The sequence below is a fragment of the Populus trichocarpa genome, chromosome 7 (assembly GCF_000002775.5).
Source record: "Populus trichocarpa isolate Nisqually-1 chromosome 7, P.trichocarpa_v4.1, whole genome shotgun sequence".
Classification (NCBI taxonomy): domain Eukaryota; kingdom Viridiplantae; phylum Streptophyta; class Magnoliopsida; order Malpighiales; family Salicaceae; genus Populus; species Populus trichocarpa.
The window spans coordinates 11,686,327-11,705,200 of NC_037291.2; the positions used below are offsets into that span (position 1 = coordinate 11,686,327).

Genomic DNA, 18,874 nt, shown 5'->3' on the forward strand with positions numbered 1-18,874 from the left:
GTATCTGCTGATTAAGCTAACAACATACATGATATCTGGCCTGGTTGATGTTAAATACATAAGACTCCCAATTGTTTGCTTATAAAAAGTAGCATTCACTTTCTTTCTCGCGTCATCTTTGATGAGTTTCAAGCTGAGATCAGTTGGGGTGGAAACAGAATTACAATTCTTCATTTTGAACATGTCTAAAATCTCCAGAGCATATTTTTTATGTGAGATAAATATACCATCAGATGATTGCACTACTTCAATGCCTAAAAAATAATGCATCAACCCCAAATCTGTCATATCAAATTCCTTCATCATAGATTTTTTAAACTCATTAAACATGGATCTATCATTACCCATATAAATGAGATCATCAACATATAAGCACATAACTAACATCTTCTTATCAACTCCAGATTTAACATATAGGGTGTGCTCATAAGGACATTTAAAAAAAACCTTTCTTATTAAAGTAAACATCTATACAGCTGTACAAAGCTCTTGGTGCTTATTTCAGTCCATATAATGCTTTCTTTAATTTGTATACCTGATCCGCATGACCTTGTTTCACATATCCAGGAGGTTGATCAATGTACACCTCATCTTCCAATGTTCCATGAAAGAACACTGACTTTACATCAAGTTGATAAATAGGCCATGAGTTCTAAACAACAATTGATAACACCAAGCAAATAGTGTCCATTCTTGCAACTGGTGTAAACACCTCTTTGTAATCAATACCAAATTCTTGTTTGTACCCCTTCGCAATGAGTCGGGCTTTGTACTTGTCTACATTGCCATCTTTCTTAGCTTGGTTTTGTAAATCCATTTAACACCAATGGATTTTTGTCCTTCGGGAAGTTTGATCAATTCCAAACAGTTGTTTTTTTCAATTGACATGATCTCTTCGTCCATGGCTTTTTGTCATTTTGACTCTTTAGCAGCTTTTTTTAATGTGATAAGATCACAATCTGATAAAAATACATAATAGGAAAAAAATCATCGGATTGTTCACCAGATTGAACAACACCACTCACCTCATAATCTTCCATCCAAGCTGGCCTTCTTCTGCCTCGTTGAGATCGTGAACCCTCTTGAGCTAGTTGATCTTCATTAAGGCTCAGCTGTTGTAATTCCTGGTTTGATTGCAGGCTTTGTAGGTGTTGCTGGTGTTGCGGTTATTAGTCTGATTGTTCACGTACTTATGCTTCTTTTTCATCAAACAATACTAGTATTTGCACTTTGTTTTGTCTAATTCCAAGTGCTATCCTCCTTAAACACAACATCTCGACTGATGACAATCCTTTTTGTGATAGGATTGAACAATTTGTAGGCTTTCAAGTGTTCGTTGATTCCAAGGAGTACACATTTTTTGCCTTTGTCATCTAGCTTTTTTCTCTTCTCATCTAGAACATGTGCATACGCAATGCATCCAAACATTTTAAAGTGATCAATTGATGGCTTTCGTCCATTCCAGGCTTCTTCAGGTGTCATGTTTTGAACAACAAATGTAGGACTGCGATTCAAAATATGAATGCTCCATTTCACAGCTTCTGGCTAGAAATTCTTCGGAACTCTCATATTTGTCAATATGCATCTCACCATATTCAGAATGGTTTGATTTTTTCTCTTCGATATTCCATTTTGTTGTGGTGTGTATGCTGCAGTCAAGTGTCTTTGAATTTCATGTTCATCACAAAAATCTTGAAACTCTTTTGAACAAAATTCTCAACCACGATTTGTACGAAGAATTTAAAATGGTTCTCTCTACTTCATTCTCAACATGTGTCTTGAAGTTTTTGAATGCATTAAAAGCTTCAAACTTATCCTGTAAAAAATAAACCCATGTTTTTCAACTGCAGTCATCGATGAAGGTGATGAAGTATCGTTCACCTCCATTTGATGATAGGTTTATTGGTCAACAAAGATCAAAATGTACTAGCTCCAAGATCTTATTTGCTCTCCATGATTTTCTTTATGGAAATTCTTTACGATGTTGTTTGCCAACAACACAATTTTCACACACCTTGTTGAAATGAATAATATTAGGAAGACCAATCACCATGTTTTTCTGATAAAATATCTTTAAGCCATTGACATTGAAATGGCCATAGCGATAGTGACACAACCATGTTGAATCAATTTCCCTAGCCATAAAGCAATATTAAAGAGTCTAAATTTGCAGCGGAAACAATCTGTTTAGTGTCATTTTAGCATGAGCAACCAGACCCCTTGTAGGATCATAAACTTCACAAGCACCATTCTTTATTGTTGTCACGTATCTCTTCTCTTGTAGTTGTCCCAAGCTTAGTAAATTGCTTTTCAAATCAAGAAAATAAAAAACATTTGAGATAGTCTCAATTGTATCTTTTTTAGTTTTGATTTGAATATCACCCTTGCCCATAACATTAACTTTAGAATGATCACCAAAACTCACAGTAGTATGAAAGTCTTCATTTAGATGAGAAAATAAAGACTTACTACCACACATGTGATTACTGCAGCCGGTATCTAAGTACCAAACATCTTGCTCACAATTGTGATCCTTCGTATGGAACGCCATCAATAAAGTTTCTTCTTCTTTGTTCTCTGCAAAGTTCGATTTTTGCCACTTCTCTTTGTTATGAGGCAATTTGGTATAGCATTCAGATTGATAATGACCAAGTTTGTGACATCTATAGCACTCCACATTAGTTCTGCCAAATGGTTGTTCACGTCCTCTTCCTCTACCTCCATCTTTATTGTCTCGATTTCCTCTGCCTCGACCTCTGCCTCTACCTCTTCCTCTCATGTGTGAGGATTCAGTAAAGGTAGAAGCCTTTAAAGCATGCTCCTCTATGATGGTGCTTCATCTCATCTTCTGCTTATGTACTAACAATGAGCTCTGAAGTTCATCAAGAGAAAGAGCTTTTATATCTTTAGATTCTTCGATTGAGCAAACAACATAATCATACTTTGACGATAAGGAATGTACAATCTTTTTAACAATTATAGTATCGTCCATTTTTTCATCATGAAATCGCATTTTGTTTGATATCCCCATGGTCTTTGCACAATATTCGGTGTCTGATTCTCCATCCTTCATTTGTAAAGTCTCAAAATCTCTCATGAGAGCTTGCAATTGTGAACGTTTCACCCTTGAAGAGCCTTGATATTTCTTCTTCATGGAATCCAATATTTGCTTGGAAGTATCTTTCCTAAGAATTGTTTCCAAGATAGAACGATCAATGGCCTGAAATAAATAATTATTTGCCTTCAAATCTTTTAATTTCAAGCCGCTCAACTCAGTAGTTGTGCTTCTATTAAAATGATCCCATTTTATGGTTCTGCTATCCCAGAATCGACCACCTGTCAGTACTCTTTTGATCGTAAGAAATTCTTCATTAGCATGCTCCAATGATTATAGTGACCATCAAAACGAGGGATTGTTGCCTGCATAAAATTTGTCTCTGAAGCCATCGTATTTTTATTTCTGCAAAATAGAGAACAATTAATAAAAAGAAAGTTGTTGCTATTGTGGACTATTTGGTGGACACTGTTTTAAGACTCTCACACTTTCTCTTCTATTTGTGGCTTTGATACCACTGTTATGAAATGATAAAGAAATAGAAGATCAAATACTCTTAGTGTGTAGAATGAATAAACAGCAAGAGGTTGTTCAGTAACCAAGAAATAGCAACAGAATAACAATAATATCTCCACTACCTAGAACGTGGATTGAACTCCTATAGAATAGGTATTTTCTATAGAATAGGTCTTCCACTGCAGATAAACTCAAAAACATAAGCAACATAATTTATTTTTAACATAGATTTACCTCGTTTTCTGAATGAAGTTTTCCGAGCAGCTTTGATTCACCCAGATTTAACTCTTTATGTTTTTCTTTTAAATTTATCTCATAACATTAATCAAGAAATTGCTTTGAAATTTGATCAAAGTGATTACTTATTTTCTTTATTCTTGACCTTCTCTCTCTGACTTCCCTACTTTTCTTTATTTTTACTATGTTTTACTCGTTGATTTACATTATAGATATCTTTACAGAGTTTCTAGTACAAGTATTTATTACTTAGAAGTTAAATGAGGAGTTTTTGTTTCAATATCAAATTAGTATTTTTATTAATTTTTTATTTTATTTTATATGCTTGGATATCTATAAATAAACACTTTATGTATACATTGAGATTAAAATGTATTATTGATTGAATAAAATAAACCCTAGTTTTCTTTAAAATCAAATGTGTCACTATTGTTTCGGTGATTTTGTTGGTTGTTCTATATGTATAAAAAAATGTATTTAATATTTTTATATTTTAAAAACTTTAATGAATGGACAAACAATTATTGAATTTGAAAATCTCAATGATATATCAAATACCAACATTGTGTGGTGTTTTTTAAAATTATTTTCGTTTGAAAATATATTAAAATAATTTTTTAAATTTTTTGATATCATCACATTAAAATTATAAAAAAAACACTAAAAATACAATAATTTAATATTTTTCAAGATAAATATATTTAAAAAGATATTTATAAATATAAATTACCACACTCTTAAACAAATTGATAACAAGCCCAACAAATTCATAACAAGCCCGTCATAGACAGGCCGAACCCTATAAACTATGTTAACTAGCAATCTGTAACTCATGTTTACAACATTGATTCTCGACAGAAAATGAAGCTTTTTACATCATCCTTTCTTGGTGTGATTTTGCACTCTTAGAAGTAGCTTCAGTGTCATACATCTTTTCAAAAAATTTCACACAAGCATCAATCTATACCTAAAAAAACCAAGTCCTTTACACCATGTTCTAAACCATGATGCCCAATCAGTGAGATTTCTTCCCTTAATCATAGCAGTTTCTTGTTTCTGATCTCAACCTTGTGTGTTCCATCTGCTGCATCACGGTCAACGCTAGCCATAACTAGTCTCTCGTTTTTGGTTCTTGGCCTCATTGGTTCTGATAGAGTGATAGCTGCTCTAGCGATTTCTTTCTACGTTACACTACTTGGCCTCGATCTTCAAGCTGCAGCGTCCAGTCCTTTCTGCTTCTTGAGCTGTTCCTTGGCCTCCATCAAGGCCCTGCCCAGTTCTTCATCCTCCGGGGCTTCGTTTTGCAACATCTCATAATCTTTGATTGAAACTTCCCATTTTCCCAACTATTTCAATGAAGCAAACATTAGACATGATCAAACCAAATTTGACATCATCTAAATTTCTGTAAAAAATAAAAAGCTACATCACATTTCAAAACATGCTGCACAAACTAAATATAGTCACCTTTGCATAGCAATCAGCTCTTCTTAGTCTGGCCTTTGCGTAACCTGGGCGCACAGTAAGGGCAGCGTTGCAATCCTCCACCGCTTTTTCATACTGGCCAAGCTTGGACCGGCAGGCAGCTCGATTGCACAACAACACTGAGTTGAAGGGATCATGCTCAAGTCCCTCACTATATGCATTACATGCCTCATAAAATTTTGCTGCCTTAAAAAGCTGATTGCCATGTGATCGAGCTGCAGCTACAGCTTTAGCCTTTTTCAGCACCGTATATGCTTCCTTGTTGTTAGAATCAAGCCTTGTTGCTCGTTGTGCCGTGGCCAGAGCATCATCAAATCTGTTAATCCAGAGGTTAAAAGCTTTATTAACTCGATAAACAATAAGGACAATTAACCGATGCATTCCTTCAATTATATTGGACTAAATTAAATGGTTAGCGAATAAAAGCTGGCATTAATTATTTCAATTAGACAGGCTCAGTTATAGTCAAATATATGTTTTGGCTCGAACGTGAACCCCATTAATAGTAGTCAACAATAGAAACCTGTCAAGTTCACGTGAGAAGTGTTCAGCATATCATTAACAATCTATAAGAAGATTTTTGAAAAAAGCTGTGTTATTTCGTAAATACTTTTTACATCAGTTTTATTTTGCTAATTTTTAATTTTCTATACTAATAAGCGAAAATACCAGAGAAAAGCATGTCTTTTGTTATATATAAAAAAAAAAACCCTGCTTTTACCATAAAAGCTTAGGTTCAAAATCAAAGCATTTAACCCAAACAATCATTAGGGAATAGTTGAGCAAGTTGGTGACTGGTGGGTAAGTGGTCAGATTTTTCCTTGACTTTGTATGTATTTTGGTTCCACTTTTTACCAGCAAAAATATGCCTTTTGAGCTGTTCCTCAACACCAGATTACAGTCGTTCCTTTCTTTTAATTATTTATGAGCCTATGCAATCATATACTACGCTCTCATGCAGATTCACCTCTAATGCAATTCTAATAATGTGTGACTATGTAACACAGATCACTAACCTGCCAATAGCCATGTCAACCTGAGCTCGTACCATCAACAAATTTGCATTGCCAATGCAATTCTAATAATGTGTGACTATGTAACACAGATCACTAACCTGCCAATAGCCATGTCAACCTGAGCTCGTACCATCAACAAATTTGCATTGCCAATTGGACCAAAAAATTGTGTACAGGCATCCACATCAAAATTTGGACCCTTTTGCAATGCTTCGTCGGCCTCTTGGTGCCTATGAAGCTTTATCAAGGCCTCAGCTTGCAATGCATATATCTATATTAGACACACAACTAGTTTAGCAAGCACGGCGGTATTTAATATTTGAACGTGTTCAATGAAAACTAGGTGGATTACTTGCAGTGCTGAATCTGACCCAGCAGATATGGTAGCCGCAGTCTCCTTGATCAAGGTGTTCCAATCTCGATGTCTACGAGCATCAGTGCACTTGCTGAGATGGGCTTGAAGAGCTTGAGCGTTTGAAATGTCAGCATGATCAGCTTCTGGCCCTGCGCGTTTGTAGTGATATATAGCCTTTTCTGCCTCGCCTAATCTATGAACACATAAAATTTTCACCAATGGAAAGAAGAAACACCGTATAAAATTAGCACATGGCACTAAATTGAATTAGAATCTCCGGGCAATTAATGGTATTTTTTTTTTTTTACCTGAGATGCAAGTTTGCTAAACGATGATGAGCTCTATGATAATGGGGTTCGATTCGAATGGCTTCTCTGCACTCGAAGACTGCCTCCAGAAGTTTACCTAGAGCTGTTAATGCCGCACTTCTGTTGCTCCGATAAGAAGCCTTGTTAGGATCAATCGAGATTGCTGCATCATACAAAGCCAATGCCTCTGCAAAATTCCCATTCTTGTAATCCTCATTACCCATAATTTTAAGTTGCTCAGGGTCCATTCTAGTAGAGAGAGCCCTGCATAAAGACCCTGCAGCAGGCTGCGCACCTACGTTTGGTTTCTCTTCATTCTGTTTCTTCACTACATTTCCCATTACACTATTAGGGTATTTCCCATTAGGAGTTGCAACCTCTTCTCTTGCGGTCTTAGGAAGGTAATCAAGAACATCACGAGAAGTCGTATTTCCTCCACCCCCTCCCTGCCTCAAGTTACCTAAATTGCCAAGGAGCATCACATTGCTGGATGAAGCACGAACAAGCGTGCTGCTTCCTTTAGATTTCTGATGATCAGAGATATAGCTTTCGAGCTCACCTGAAAGACCAACTGCCTCCTTAGGAACCCTCCTACCATGTTTAACATAAGCATTTTGATTACCGTAACCTTGATTTTGATTGGCATGACCTTGATCAGATGATATTTTGGTTGCGTCCTCGGGAAGTTTTCTACCGTAGTTTTGGTTCTTTGAAGGAGGGATCTTGGGATGCATGGGAGCTTTTGTGATAGATTTTCGCTGCTCTTCTGCTATGCTAGACGGATTGCCTAGAAATGCAGCCTCATCTGAGCCACTCCTTCGCCTCTTCGGCGTGCTAGGTGTTTTGGTGAAATTGGCTGCATTCATTGTACTAATTGAACCTGTGGATGTTGATCTTCTTGGCCAAAAAACTCTTTGACCAAAAACCGCTGAAAATAGGCCGCAACCTGCAGATTTCTTTTCGGGCGACAAGTCTCCCATATTCTGTGATGACCTTTGAGCCTCTCTCCTCGAGTCTTACAGGTAATGCAGCTTTTATGGTAGAGAAGGTTGGCACATTTTTAAACCAACAAAGACACAGAACATTGCTAGCTATTTAGCTATGAAAACAATATTGAAACATTATGATGGAGAGACATTGAACACAAATTATCCATCAGAAATGAGAGATTCGAAGTATAAATACATATATATCATGGGCTTTGCCAGTCAGGAAGATTGAACCCTGCCTAAATCCAGGAAAAAAGAAAGAGAGAATGAATGGACGTGGGGTTTGAAAATAGCTAGCTAGCTCCAGGAGATGGATTGGAAGGGCCCCTGAAGTGGCTGCAAGGACATAGAATCTCTTTGATTTCGCTCTCTTTCTGTTACAGACAAGACATGAAATGGCATGATGAATGTGGGGGGAAAATTTGTAAATTTCTTTAGCAAAAGGAGCACACTAATTTACAGTTGGTATAGTTTTATTAAACTTTAAAAGGGGGAAGATGGTCTTGATTGTTCAATTTTTTGTTCTCTTTTATTTCATGTTTCGTGTGTGGTGGAAAAGGGGGGAACCAAGAGACCCGGTCTTTTACCAAACGTGGATCTCTAAATTTTTAGCAAAGAAAAGAAGTGTATTTCCTTGCCTTTGCCCTACATTTGGCATGAATATTCTTAAAATACTCTTATATTTTTAAAAGAATTTAAATTTTTTATTTTAAATTAATTTATATTTTCAATTGAACCGGTGTTTGTTTAAAAAAACCAAATCGAATCGAAACTGATCGGTTTGAATCAATTTCAGTTTTTTTAAAAAAATTTAATTTAATTATTTTTTTTTAATAAAAATCAAACCTAAAAAATCAGATGATTACTGGACATCACGGACGTAAATCAAGGTGCATTGCCAGCCATCCAGTAACATTACATAATCACAAAAAAAAACCAATAAAGAATTGGGATTATGGGAAAGAGAAAGCATAGTTTCCAAGAGCCTTCTCTTTTTCTTTACAGCCAATGAAGGCGTGCTGCCGATGAAGAGAAGTAGAGGTGGGCACGTTGGCATATTTGAGGCTTTGAGCATTGCACGTATCATAGAAGCTACATTTTGTAGACCAACCTCCTAGTAATTTATGTGCTAATTAATTAATACTCAATTCTAAAGGGAAAAGAAATCGACCGACATAGAATATTAAGATTCGGGTCTATATATATATATATATATATATACATATATATATATATATTCACTTCCAACCAACTAACCTCTGGAAACCTTCATTCTGAAGTCCATGTCAAGGGTTCAAGCGCCTGCAACAACTAGAATAAATCTTTGTTAAATATGTATATATATAAAAAATAATAGGAAGGTCGTTTCCTAACAGCATAGCTATGTGTTCGTGGGACACCTGACATACACACAGTAAATTACATGACTATATGGATGAAAACCATTCCTACAGGGATTGCGGTTACCGTGTTCTTTTAAATTTTAATTTTTTTAAAAAAATTATTTATTTTATGTTTTTAGATTGGTTTGATGTGCTGATTTTAAAAATAATTTTTAAAAAATAAAAAATATTATTTTGATGTATTTTTAAGCGAAAAACACTTTAAATTATAACCTCTACCACAATCTCTAATATACCCTAAGAGTTGCCTGGCATGTTACTTTTTAGTTAGGAAATTGAGTTAATGTAGATTTATTTTATTGTTTTTATTTTATTTATTTGAGTTATTAATATTAGATAGTTTTAATTGATGTACTGGACTTAATAGTTAGATGTTTTAGAATTATGTTATTTATATGTTTTTGGTTTTTATTTTGTGAGACAGTTTTGATGAATTAATAAATTAACATACTATTCATACTTTAAATTTTCTTTTTTTCCTAATTTTTCTTTGCCTGCTTTTAATTTTTGACTTTTTTATTTTTTTATCTGCTTTTAGTTTTTTTTTACCTTTTTTTTTCCACATCAACTTTAGTATTATGACACATGCTTTTAATTGTTCTAGCGGTTAATCAATCTCTTAGGACTTGTGTAAATCCTCAAAATTCAACACAGTTTTCAAAACTTAGAAATTTTGTAGAATTATCATGAACAATTGATTTTAAAAAAAATATGGTTCATTTTCTAACATAGGCACAATACCTTACCCGTTTAGAAACGCTGTTCAACTCACATTTCTAAAAAATTTAAATTTTTTTTACTTAAAATTAATATGTTTTTTAATATTTTAGATCGTTTTGATGTGCTGATATCAAAAATAATTTTAAAAAAATAAAAAAATTTCATCTTGATGCATTTCTAAATAAAAAACACTTTGAAGCGCAACCATTACCGCAAATTCCCAACCAAGTAGCCACCATCCACCAGCCGCAACAAACACAGACTAGTCTACCGCCATCACAACTGTTAAAGATCAACTATCAATCGTAGAGGACGTTATCCTCGCACAGCCACCAAAAAGCAGATCGGGCTTCTCCAGTAGTGTCTCCACAACAATTCTCTAGCCACCACCTCCAACACTTCAGATCTTCTCCACTAACGACAATGGCCGCAACACACCAACAGCCTTTCTCCCTTTATTTTGGCAACAAACATCAGTCCCTCCACCTGGTGCAACCAACACAACATATTGACAATGATCAAGATTGGTGCCATCATGGCAGCCAGTTCATACCAATAGCAGCAGATCAAGACCATGGTCCCAGTCTCTCAAGGCAGAGTAGTTGACTTATCCAGCGTCATCACCATATCAGCATATACTGTCACGTTGGCCAGAACTGCCATGACAGCACCACATCGGCTAGCATTGACATGTCAGTGCCATACAAGTAGTCTTCGTCGTATCATTAGTCTTTGCCACGTCAGCAGTAGTATCTTCCAGCATATTCCATTACAATCTGGTTTGTAAACCTCTACAAAAAAAATAAAAAAATAAATAACCATTGAATATCATTATTAGTAATATATTTTGGTTTGTTGGGCAAGACTTAACATTAATATTTTTTTTTTGTGCTTGCACATAAAAATATAGCACGCCCTTAATTTTTTTGGCTTATTTATTCATTTATATTAAATATCTAGTTTTTTTAATTAATTATAGAGCTTGGCTAAATTTGTGTGAAAATTTAAACATTGTGTTTGCACTAGTTGTTTGCATTTAGAAGACTAACATTGCTTACTTGCAATTTTTCTTGGTTTAATATGTTATTGTTTAGTCTCTAAGATAAACAAATTAAATATTAACTTTAATTTTATATTGTGTTTTAATTACAATTGTTGTTTGTGATCTCAGTCTCATCCTATGATTAGTAGTGTATGCATTTATGAAGTAGTCGTCTAGTACACAATCCAGAACTCACAATTACTATGGATTCGAGTTATAGTAATGTTTTTAGGGATATTCAAAAGCAATTACAGCTCATGCGAGCTGATATGAATAACATGTCCACTCAGATAATCATAAAAACTTTACGCATTCTAATGATAACCATTGGCACCATCAAAGGCCAATTCCCTGTAGAAACTGCCAACATGAACACCGTTAGGGTCACTATGACTTTAATGACCCTGAAGATAGTAAACATTGAAACAATTACATTTAGAGGCCAATTCACCCTAGGAATTGCTAGTACAACCACAATCATAATCATCATGACTATGATGACCCTGATAATTGACTCATGAGACATATCAAGTTAGAAGCCTTAACTTTTAAGGGTTAACTTGACCCATAGATCTTTGATAGGTGGATTTGTGACATAGATCATTTTTTTTACCAGTATAATTTGTCTAAGACTAGGAGGGTGAAATTTGCAAAAATAAAACTTAGTGGTACCGCTTCGCTCTATTGGGAAAGTGTGTAAAAGTCTTTGGCAAAGAGAAGTCAACCCCTTATTATTGATTAGGTTAAGATAAAAACTAAGTTACAAAAAAGATACCTACCTCGTTCTTATAAAGAAAATCTTTTAGATTAGTGGAATAACTCGAGGCAAGGAAATAAACATACTTATGAGTATGTGACACGATTTGATGAATATAGAATGAGGTGTATGGTTAGGAAGGATGAGACAATGACTCTAAATAGATTTTGAAAAAGCTTGAATGATAATCTTAGAAGAGAGGTTGTACTTGGAAGTGTATCTACCTTTAACAAAGTTTATACTTTAGTGCAAAACTATAAGTTGGTCATGAAAAGTCAGCCAATGTTTTAAAATCATGCTATTTATATTTTTTTTTCATTTTATAAGATAATTTTGTTGAATTGATAAAATAACATACCATTCCTCTTCTAAATTCTCTTCTTCCTATTTTTTTTTCTCTGCTTTTAATTCTTGGTTTCCTTCTTTCCTTCTCTGCTTTTAATTTTCTTCAGTTTTTTTGTTCGGCATCACGTGTCCTTTGAATGGAAGTAGAAAATCAGTCTAAAAAGGCACATACAGCAAAGTCTTACCCTTATTTCTCGATTGAATGGACCATTCTCCAGTACAAACCGTCACGAGAAGGTTGTCTTAGACGTTGAAATTCATAGTTTGAATATAGTTAAATATACTTCCTCAAGGAATGTTGGGTTAGTTTAAGAGAATAATCAAAGATTTACATTCTGCCGGAGACTATCAAATGCTATCTCATTTTCTAACTGTTTCGAATAGCAAAAAATCATTACATTCTTTAAAAAGTCATGGATTTGGAAATGTTCATTCCTGACGCTACAACTATATTTTGAGAAAATAGAAGAAAAGAATAGGAATGTGAGTTAGACGCCTTGAAAAATACAAAATTCCCCGAAGACTACGAGCACATCAAAATTTTCAAAACAATCAAGCCGAGGTTCTCTTCAATTCCTTTTGTATTGCTTCTGATAGCTCCTCTGCATTATACTCGACGCCAAAGCATCTTACCACCTCCATGTTTGGATTGATGAAATACCTGCATGTTTTAAAATTCATAAAATCCACTTCGTGATCAAGCCAAAGAGGAAGAAGAAACTAAAAAATGAGAAGAAAAGAAAGCAGTAGTTGAGCTTGGGGCTTACATGTCATGAGAAGACTCAACAAGATAATCTTCTCCTTCCTCTTCAATTTTCCTGAAATAAACACGGTACTCTTGTGCCATCTGCCTTATAGCACCCACAGATCCTGTTAATCCTACTATTCTTGGTTCAAACTCTGCAGTCATTCAAAGTTCATTAGTATACGTTAACCACAGCCAGTTATTACAACACAACTAATGGATTGTATGAAACATGTGCAGTAGCAAGTATATGACTGACCTTTAAGGTAAGCACGAAGATGAGAGGGATTGTCACGCTGAGGATCAAGTGTGACAAACACTGGCAAAACCTTGAGATTCGCTTTAGACTCTAGATCCATATAAGATACAGATGTCAGATATACAATCCCCCCACCCAAAATAAACAAAAAGGAAGAGGGAAAAAAAATGCTGATTAATGCATCAGACCTAATGTGTTTATGGCCTTGGCCATCACTTTCAGTTGCTCAGGCCCAACATCAGGGGAGGATGTATAGCCAAAGTACAGCAAGACCCAACTTCCTAGAAAGTCTTTCCCAGTAACTACTTTATCCTCTGTGTTAATTAGGGTGAACGGACCACCAATAGTCGGACCCTTGACATTGCCACGATCACTGCCTTGACCTGACCAATATACAAAAAAAATACAATTAAAAATGTGGGAGAACAAGGTTAAAAGAAGTCCTAAACAAGCTGCTTTGCACCTGGTGTTACCACCACATGGCAGCTAAGTGGTGGCCACACCACTTTTGGTTATGTTCACCATTTCTTTTCAGAAAGAAGATAATCAAGCACCAATTGATCTTCCAGAAGCAGAAGCTCAGTGTTTAGTAAACATGACTGTTACCCCAACAATAGCCTTTATTTTGATGACTACCATACAGTAGTTAACAATATGGTGAACAAATCACTAGTCATAGAGATGACAGAGCACAGGTTCAGTATTCCATCCTACATACATTCCATTCCAAGATGAAGCCAACCAGACAATAGGTGTAACAGTGTAAGGTTACATAGTGCAACATTTTGAGTCACACAACTCAGAGAGCCTGGACAGTGACGATTACTCAGAAAGTTAGAAGGAGAATGTCAGTGACACTCTTTAGAGTGTAAAACATTTATTTGGGCCACCACTAGGTATATTTTTTTGCTTATGGATGATCTCAGTGGGTCTTGCAACCCATTTATGTTTGTTGTGATGAAGTTTGGGTACCTCATTTTGACGCGAAAAAACATGATAAGGAACCACTTGTTTTGCATATCAGCAGCCTAACATGTATCCCATAATTCTTTTGCTAGATTATTTCTTTGAAAAATGTGAGGTGAAATGCAATTTGGTGAAGTGTTTTACTTGTTTCATGTTCAAGTTTCTTAAGAACTCGGTGAAAGCAACGGAACCAAGAATAATATGAATTCAAAAGTGATCAATTGGTTTAAGCAATCAATAAATATAATGCCAAAGCACAATGTGTGAACCTCAAAAAAAGAAAAAAAGAAAAAGGATGCGGCCACCAAGAGGATTGATATGACTTTTCTTTGTTAATCCTGATGGTGTAGCGCAGCAACTCTTCTTTCTTAAGATTCAATAGAACTAGACCCAATTGAAAGCACTGTGTTCCCCTAAAAGGCTGCACCTATTTTAATGGCATCTTGATAACAAAGAGCACAAGTGAGTTTATAGGTTGATAGACAGTTCCAGTCCAGCAAAATGTGCTCAAGGTAAATTTCAATAACAAAGAAAGTTCAGCAAATATTACATAAATGCAAATACTATTATATATATAAAAAAAAAAGCCCTTCAAACCACTGTAATAAGATACTGCTGAACAAGGAAATGTTAAGTAATTACTATCCAGGATTGGCTCATATTAATCATAAATGATCACAGAATTTTCCCCTTTGACATGCATGACAAAGAACCAAAACATTAATTATCTCCATCTAAGAAACCAAGAAGAAATCAGCCTATGTTTGAACCAACAAGCACAAAATGTTGAAGTGACAAATATTTTCTTGCAAATAAAATTCCAGATCCATTACAAACAGTCGGTTGATAATAGTAAAACATAGAATGTACCTTTTGGAACTGCTCGCCTCTCATCATTATAATGCACAAAAGCTGCCAATCCAGCAAATCCGAGTATAGCAGCTGGCTGCAAGATTACACATTTAAAAAACAATTATAGTTTCGACTACAGAATCCACCTCCTTTTAATAAATAAATAAACAAACAATCAAAATCTACCATATTCTAAAAATGGCACATCAAATGGAGAACCAACACATATCAATTAGCGATAATGAAGGGGCTAGGCAGCATACAATGGCATAGGAGCGAGGAACCCGTGGTTCGACTTGTACTTGTTCTACAAGACGAACATCCAGCTTCCCGTTATTCTGTCTTGTTGATTTTGAAAGATTACTCGATTGAACCCTCTTAGATGGACCAAGCCTACACCAATGATTCACATATAATCAAAATGCCCCCAAAATAAACAGGAAAACTAATAACATCACAAAATTCAGAGAAAAAATTCACTAACAATTGTCTTTGAAATCATCCTTTAAATGTAAAGAAAAGACTTTTACTAAATAATGCTAAACTAGACACCATCATAAGAAAAACCCAACAATCTTTAACGAATGAACAGTAAACAGAACTACACAGAGTTCAATTCCATAAGTACATATATAAAAACTAAAATGCATTCCTGTAATCTAAGCCCTAAACCCTTCCAAGAAAACCCATTTGCTTAAACATCAAAAGAAAGAAAAAAAAAAAGAAGAGTTTCTACTACGCCAGGAACTGGTAATTGCTGCATAACAAAGCTTCTTGATTATCCAGAGAAAAATAACAAAAATAGAAGGAAAAAAAAAGGTTTAAGGAGTTTAAGAGAGAGGGACCTTTCAAGTAGATTGAGAGCCTGTCTTGGGCGGTATTTGGAGGAAAAGGAAAGAAAGCGAGAAATGGGCATAATTATTTATTTATTTTATTACAGGAATTGGTTTCTGGTTTCTTTTCTTGTTGAGCTTAAAATTGAAAAAGGACATGTGGATTTCTTACCAAGAAAAGATCGAGCTCGATTGTTTTTTTTTCTTTTCTTAAAAAAAGAAGCCTTGTTGACCTCACCTCCTCTCAGCTTTCTAATTCTGCGCCAATGAGGCTTAAGCCTTAAGCCCAGAAATCATCCATGGTGATTTGGTTTTGTAGTAATTCTTTTTCTAGATTCTAATATTGCTAATCAAAGCCAAACTTAAAGTTTTGGGTTAAGGCCCTTTATCTGCCTGGCCTTATTACCTTTTTTTTTCCTTCCTTGAGAATAACGAGATGTCGATGAGCGAGTAATACAAAGCAATTTTGGCGCTCTAACTTATTTGTTCAGGTTAATTAGTGAATTTGATAGCTTTTGATTATTATTCTAAAAACAATAATACAAATAGTAATAAAATAGAGATAAAATTATATTTGATAATGGTATATAAATAAAATAATAGTTTTTATATCTTATTTGGTTATAATAGATAAAATAAAATATAAAAAAATATAAAAAAATTTATTTTATATATAAAATGTATTAATGCCATCTATCAAACTTATATATTTAAAAAAATAATTAGATATTATTTTGTTTATTTTATTTTATATTAAGTGTTGAAATCAATAATAATATAATATTTTTAATTATAAAACAATGATTAACTAGACAAGTTGATCCGAAACCGGGCTAATTTATAGTTTGAACTTGTTCGATTTTAAGAAGCAATAGAGAAAGGATTGATTCAGCTTGACTCGGGTCAACTCGAGATAAAACAAGGGTTAAAGACTTATTAACTTTTTTTGAAATTATTTTTTATTAAAATAAAATTGTTTTAATTATTTTAAATTTTTTAAAGAATATAAAAAAATTGATTTTTAGTCAACTCAATTTAACTTGTCAAACTCATGATCCATATCTTAAGATCATAATAATTTAATTAAAATAATTTATGAAATTTAATTTTTTATCAATTTAATATTAAAAAAATAAATTAGAAAGAAAAACATAAATAGACATCTCGAGTGAATTTGAATTCACTTGTCTGAGTTTAGCCTACTTTGACACTGTTATCGGTTTCCACTTCCTCCGTTCGCACAGAAAGTAAATGCCTAATCTTCATCTTGTGAATAGCATCGGCAGGATTTAGGCTTTTGGGGGCAGATAGCAGTGCAATTCTTCATAGTTCTGCATCTGTATAATCTCATGTGATCTTCCGTTAATGCTTGCAACCTTTCATCCGCAAATTCATTCCTACTGTTACGCAGAATTATTTTTTTTTATAATATCATAATGTTTTAGTAAAATCGAAGGAGCCCATTTGCATCAGATGATTTAAATGAAAAGGTGAAAATCAAATTAATGATCTTGAACGCGTATATAGATAGCATTTGATGCGAAGGGATGCAAGAGTAACAAGTTACCTGTCACAGATCCATCGATAAGCTTGGAGCAAAGGAGCAGGTCCAAGGAATTCCTCGGGGTTCCACCAATACGACAGGCATGAAGCACTGCAACAAGCACAAAGGATACACTCAGGTGCCTTCGTTGTCTAGGAAGGATACACTGCAACAAGCACTACAGCTGACGATGATACGAGGAAAGGCTAGCATTAGTGAACTTAGAAATTAAAGACTTGTAAAATAAAGAAATGGGGGAATGTCAAGGCAGAAAAGATGGTGTTATCCTTACTTGTACTGCATGTAGAAGATGGTGAGATCGACAACAAGATCTCTGATCGCCTCGCTAGTGGCTGCATGAACGGGCTTAAGGCAGGCCACAGTGTTAGTGCCATCAACATTCATGGCACATGATCCACAATTCCACATATCCCTTCCCTGCATGACCAGAGTTGAATCATCCTCTGCTTTTATCTTCTGTAACACATCCAACACCTTATACACACCAACATAACGATAATCATTTTCAACTGCTAAACCAGGTGCTATCAAAATACACCCCAGAAGAGACTCGAGAATTTCCAACAAAATTGATTAAGAGGAAATTAGAAGGAAGAAAAGGTGTGTAAATGTACCACCGCATTTGGATAGGTCTATGAAGTAAGAATGGAGATAGGGTTTCTGGTAGGGAAATTCTGAACTCCTTGATTAGCCTTTTTATGTTATTTGTTACTGTACCATACGTCTCCACGGTTTCTTGTGCATGTTGTTGTCCCGCAGGGTGGTCTTCTACCATTGGAAGGTCTTGCTTCTTGGGGTCTCCCTTGCCGAGCACACGGGCTACCTTGCTGTAGCCATTGCGTAAGCAGCTGCTCTTCGACATCTCTCTGTCTGTCAAATAAATTACAACCGATCGAATAAGGTTGCTAGCTTGAAGTTTTTGTGTTTTTTTTTTTCTTTTCATACCTAGAGATAGAGACACGTGGTTGTATTTTTTTGAAACGTGTGGGAATGTAGGTGATTGAAAATGTGGTAACGATTATTTTTTAAAATATTTTTTGTTTGAAAATATATCAAAATAATATTTTTTTTATTTTTTAAAAAATTATTTTTGATATCAATATATCTAAACGATTTGAAAATACTAAAAAAATATTAATTTAAAATAAAATAAAATAAAATTTATATTTTTTAAAAAATATTTTTAAAATATAAAAACAAATATACTTTTAATTATCTTGCCACGGAACGATCTTTGATAGTTTGACTTTTCACCGGAAAATTAATAACTGTTTAAGATTTCAACAATTTCGTCCTTAAACCATAAGAGAAACAAATAATAAAAAAAAAAATTGTTTGAAAACACATTTTTCAATTGTAATATTAAATTTTTAGTTATATTTTTCAATTTTACATGTTTTCCATCTTCAAAAATCAATTACTTTCTT

General features: G+C 34.4%; 3 protein-coding genes across 4 annotated transcripts; all 3 read right to left on the reverse strand.

Annotated features, from left to right (window-relative positions):
• Positions 1-4,506: 4,506 nt before the first annotated feature.
• Positions 4,507-8,451, reverse strand: LOC7456916 (inactive TPR repeat-containing thioredoxin TTL3). The gene is made up of 5 exons (XM_002309947.4): positions 6,973-8,451; positions 6,662-6,857; positions 6,408-6,580; positions 5,276-5,609; positions 4,507-5,154 (listed from the first exon to the last, which is right to left on the reverse strand). The coding sequence occupies exons 1-5, from the start codon at positions 7,950-7,952 to the stop codon at positions 5,017-5,019; spliced, it is 1,821 nt and encodes a 606-aa protein (XP_002309983.3). The 5' UTR covers positions 7,953-8,451; the 3' UTR covers positions 4,507-5,016.
• Positions 8,452-12,571: 4,120 nt separating this feature from the next.
• Positions 12,572-16,064, reverse strand: LOC7456915 (protein SCO1 homolog 2, mitochondrial). 2 transcript variants are annotated; one of them, XM_002309946.4, is made up of 7 exons: positions 15,896-16,064; positions 15,314-15,443; positions 15,069-15,144; positions 13,421-13,615; positions 13,233-13,322; positions 12,996-13,128; positions 12,572-12,889 (listed from the first exon to the last, which is right to left on the reverse strand). In XM_002309946.4, the coding sequence occupies exons 1-7, from the start codon at positions 15,964-15,966 to the stop codon at positions 12,781-12,783; spliced, it is 804 nt and encodes a 267-aa protein (XP_002309982.2). In that variant the 5' UTR covers positions 15,967-16,064; the 3' UTR covers positions 12,572-12,780. The 2 variants fall into 2 exon arrangements, with proteins under 2 accessions (XP_002309982.2, XP_052310446.1); XM_052454486.1 differs by lacking the exon at positions 13,421-13,615 and having other exon boundaries at positions 15,896-16,049.
• A 1,013-nt stretch (positions 16,065-17,077) lies between these two features.
• On the reverse strand, positions 17,078-18,309 carry LOC18100948 (succinate dehydrogenase [ubiquinone] iron-sulfur subunit 3, mitochondrial-like). The gene is given in 6 exon segments (XM_052454621.1): positions 17,078-17,185; positions 17,187-17,283; positions 17,451-17,578; positions 17,754-17,959; positions 18,062-18,117; positions 18,119-18,309. Coding segments are annotated over 6 exon segments (786 nt in total).
• Positions 18,310-18,874: the final 565 nt, after the last annotated feature.

Excerpts from the sequence above, each read along its gene's own strand:
- LOC7456916 (XM_002309947.4), bottom strand. The coding sequence starts at position 7,952 with ATGGGAGACTTGTCGCCCGAAAAGAAATCTGCAGGTTGCGGCCTATTT. Across the intron at positions 6,858-6,972 it reads TTAGCAAACTTGCATCTCAG|ATTAGGCGAGGCAGAAAAGG; the intron begins GTAAAAAAAAAA and ends ATGTGTTCATAG. Across the intron at positions 6,581-6,661 it reads GGTCAGATTCAGCACTGCAA|ATATATGCATTGCAAGCTGA; the intron begins GTAATCCACCTA and ends TGTCTAATATAG.
- LOC7456915 (XM_002309946.4), bottom strand. The coding sequence starts at position 15,966 with ATGCCCATTTCTCGCTTTCTTTCCTTTTCCTCCAAATACCGCCCAAGA. Across the intron at positions 13,323-13,420 it reads CAAGGCCATAAACACATTAG|AGTCTAAAGCGAATCTCAAG; the intron begins GTCTGATGCATT and ends ATATGGATCTAG. Across the intron at positions 13,129-13,232 it reads TCTTCGTGCTTACCTTAAAG|AGTTTGAACCAAGAATAGTA; the intron begins GTCAGTCATATA and ends GAATGACTGCAG.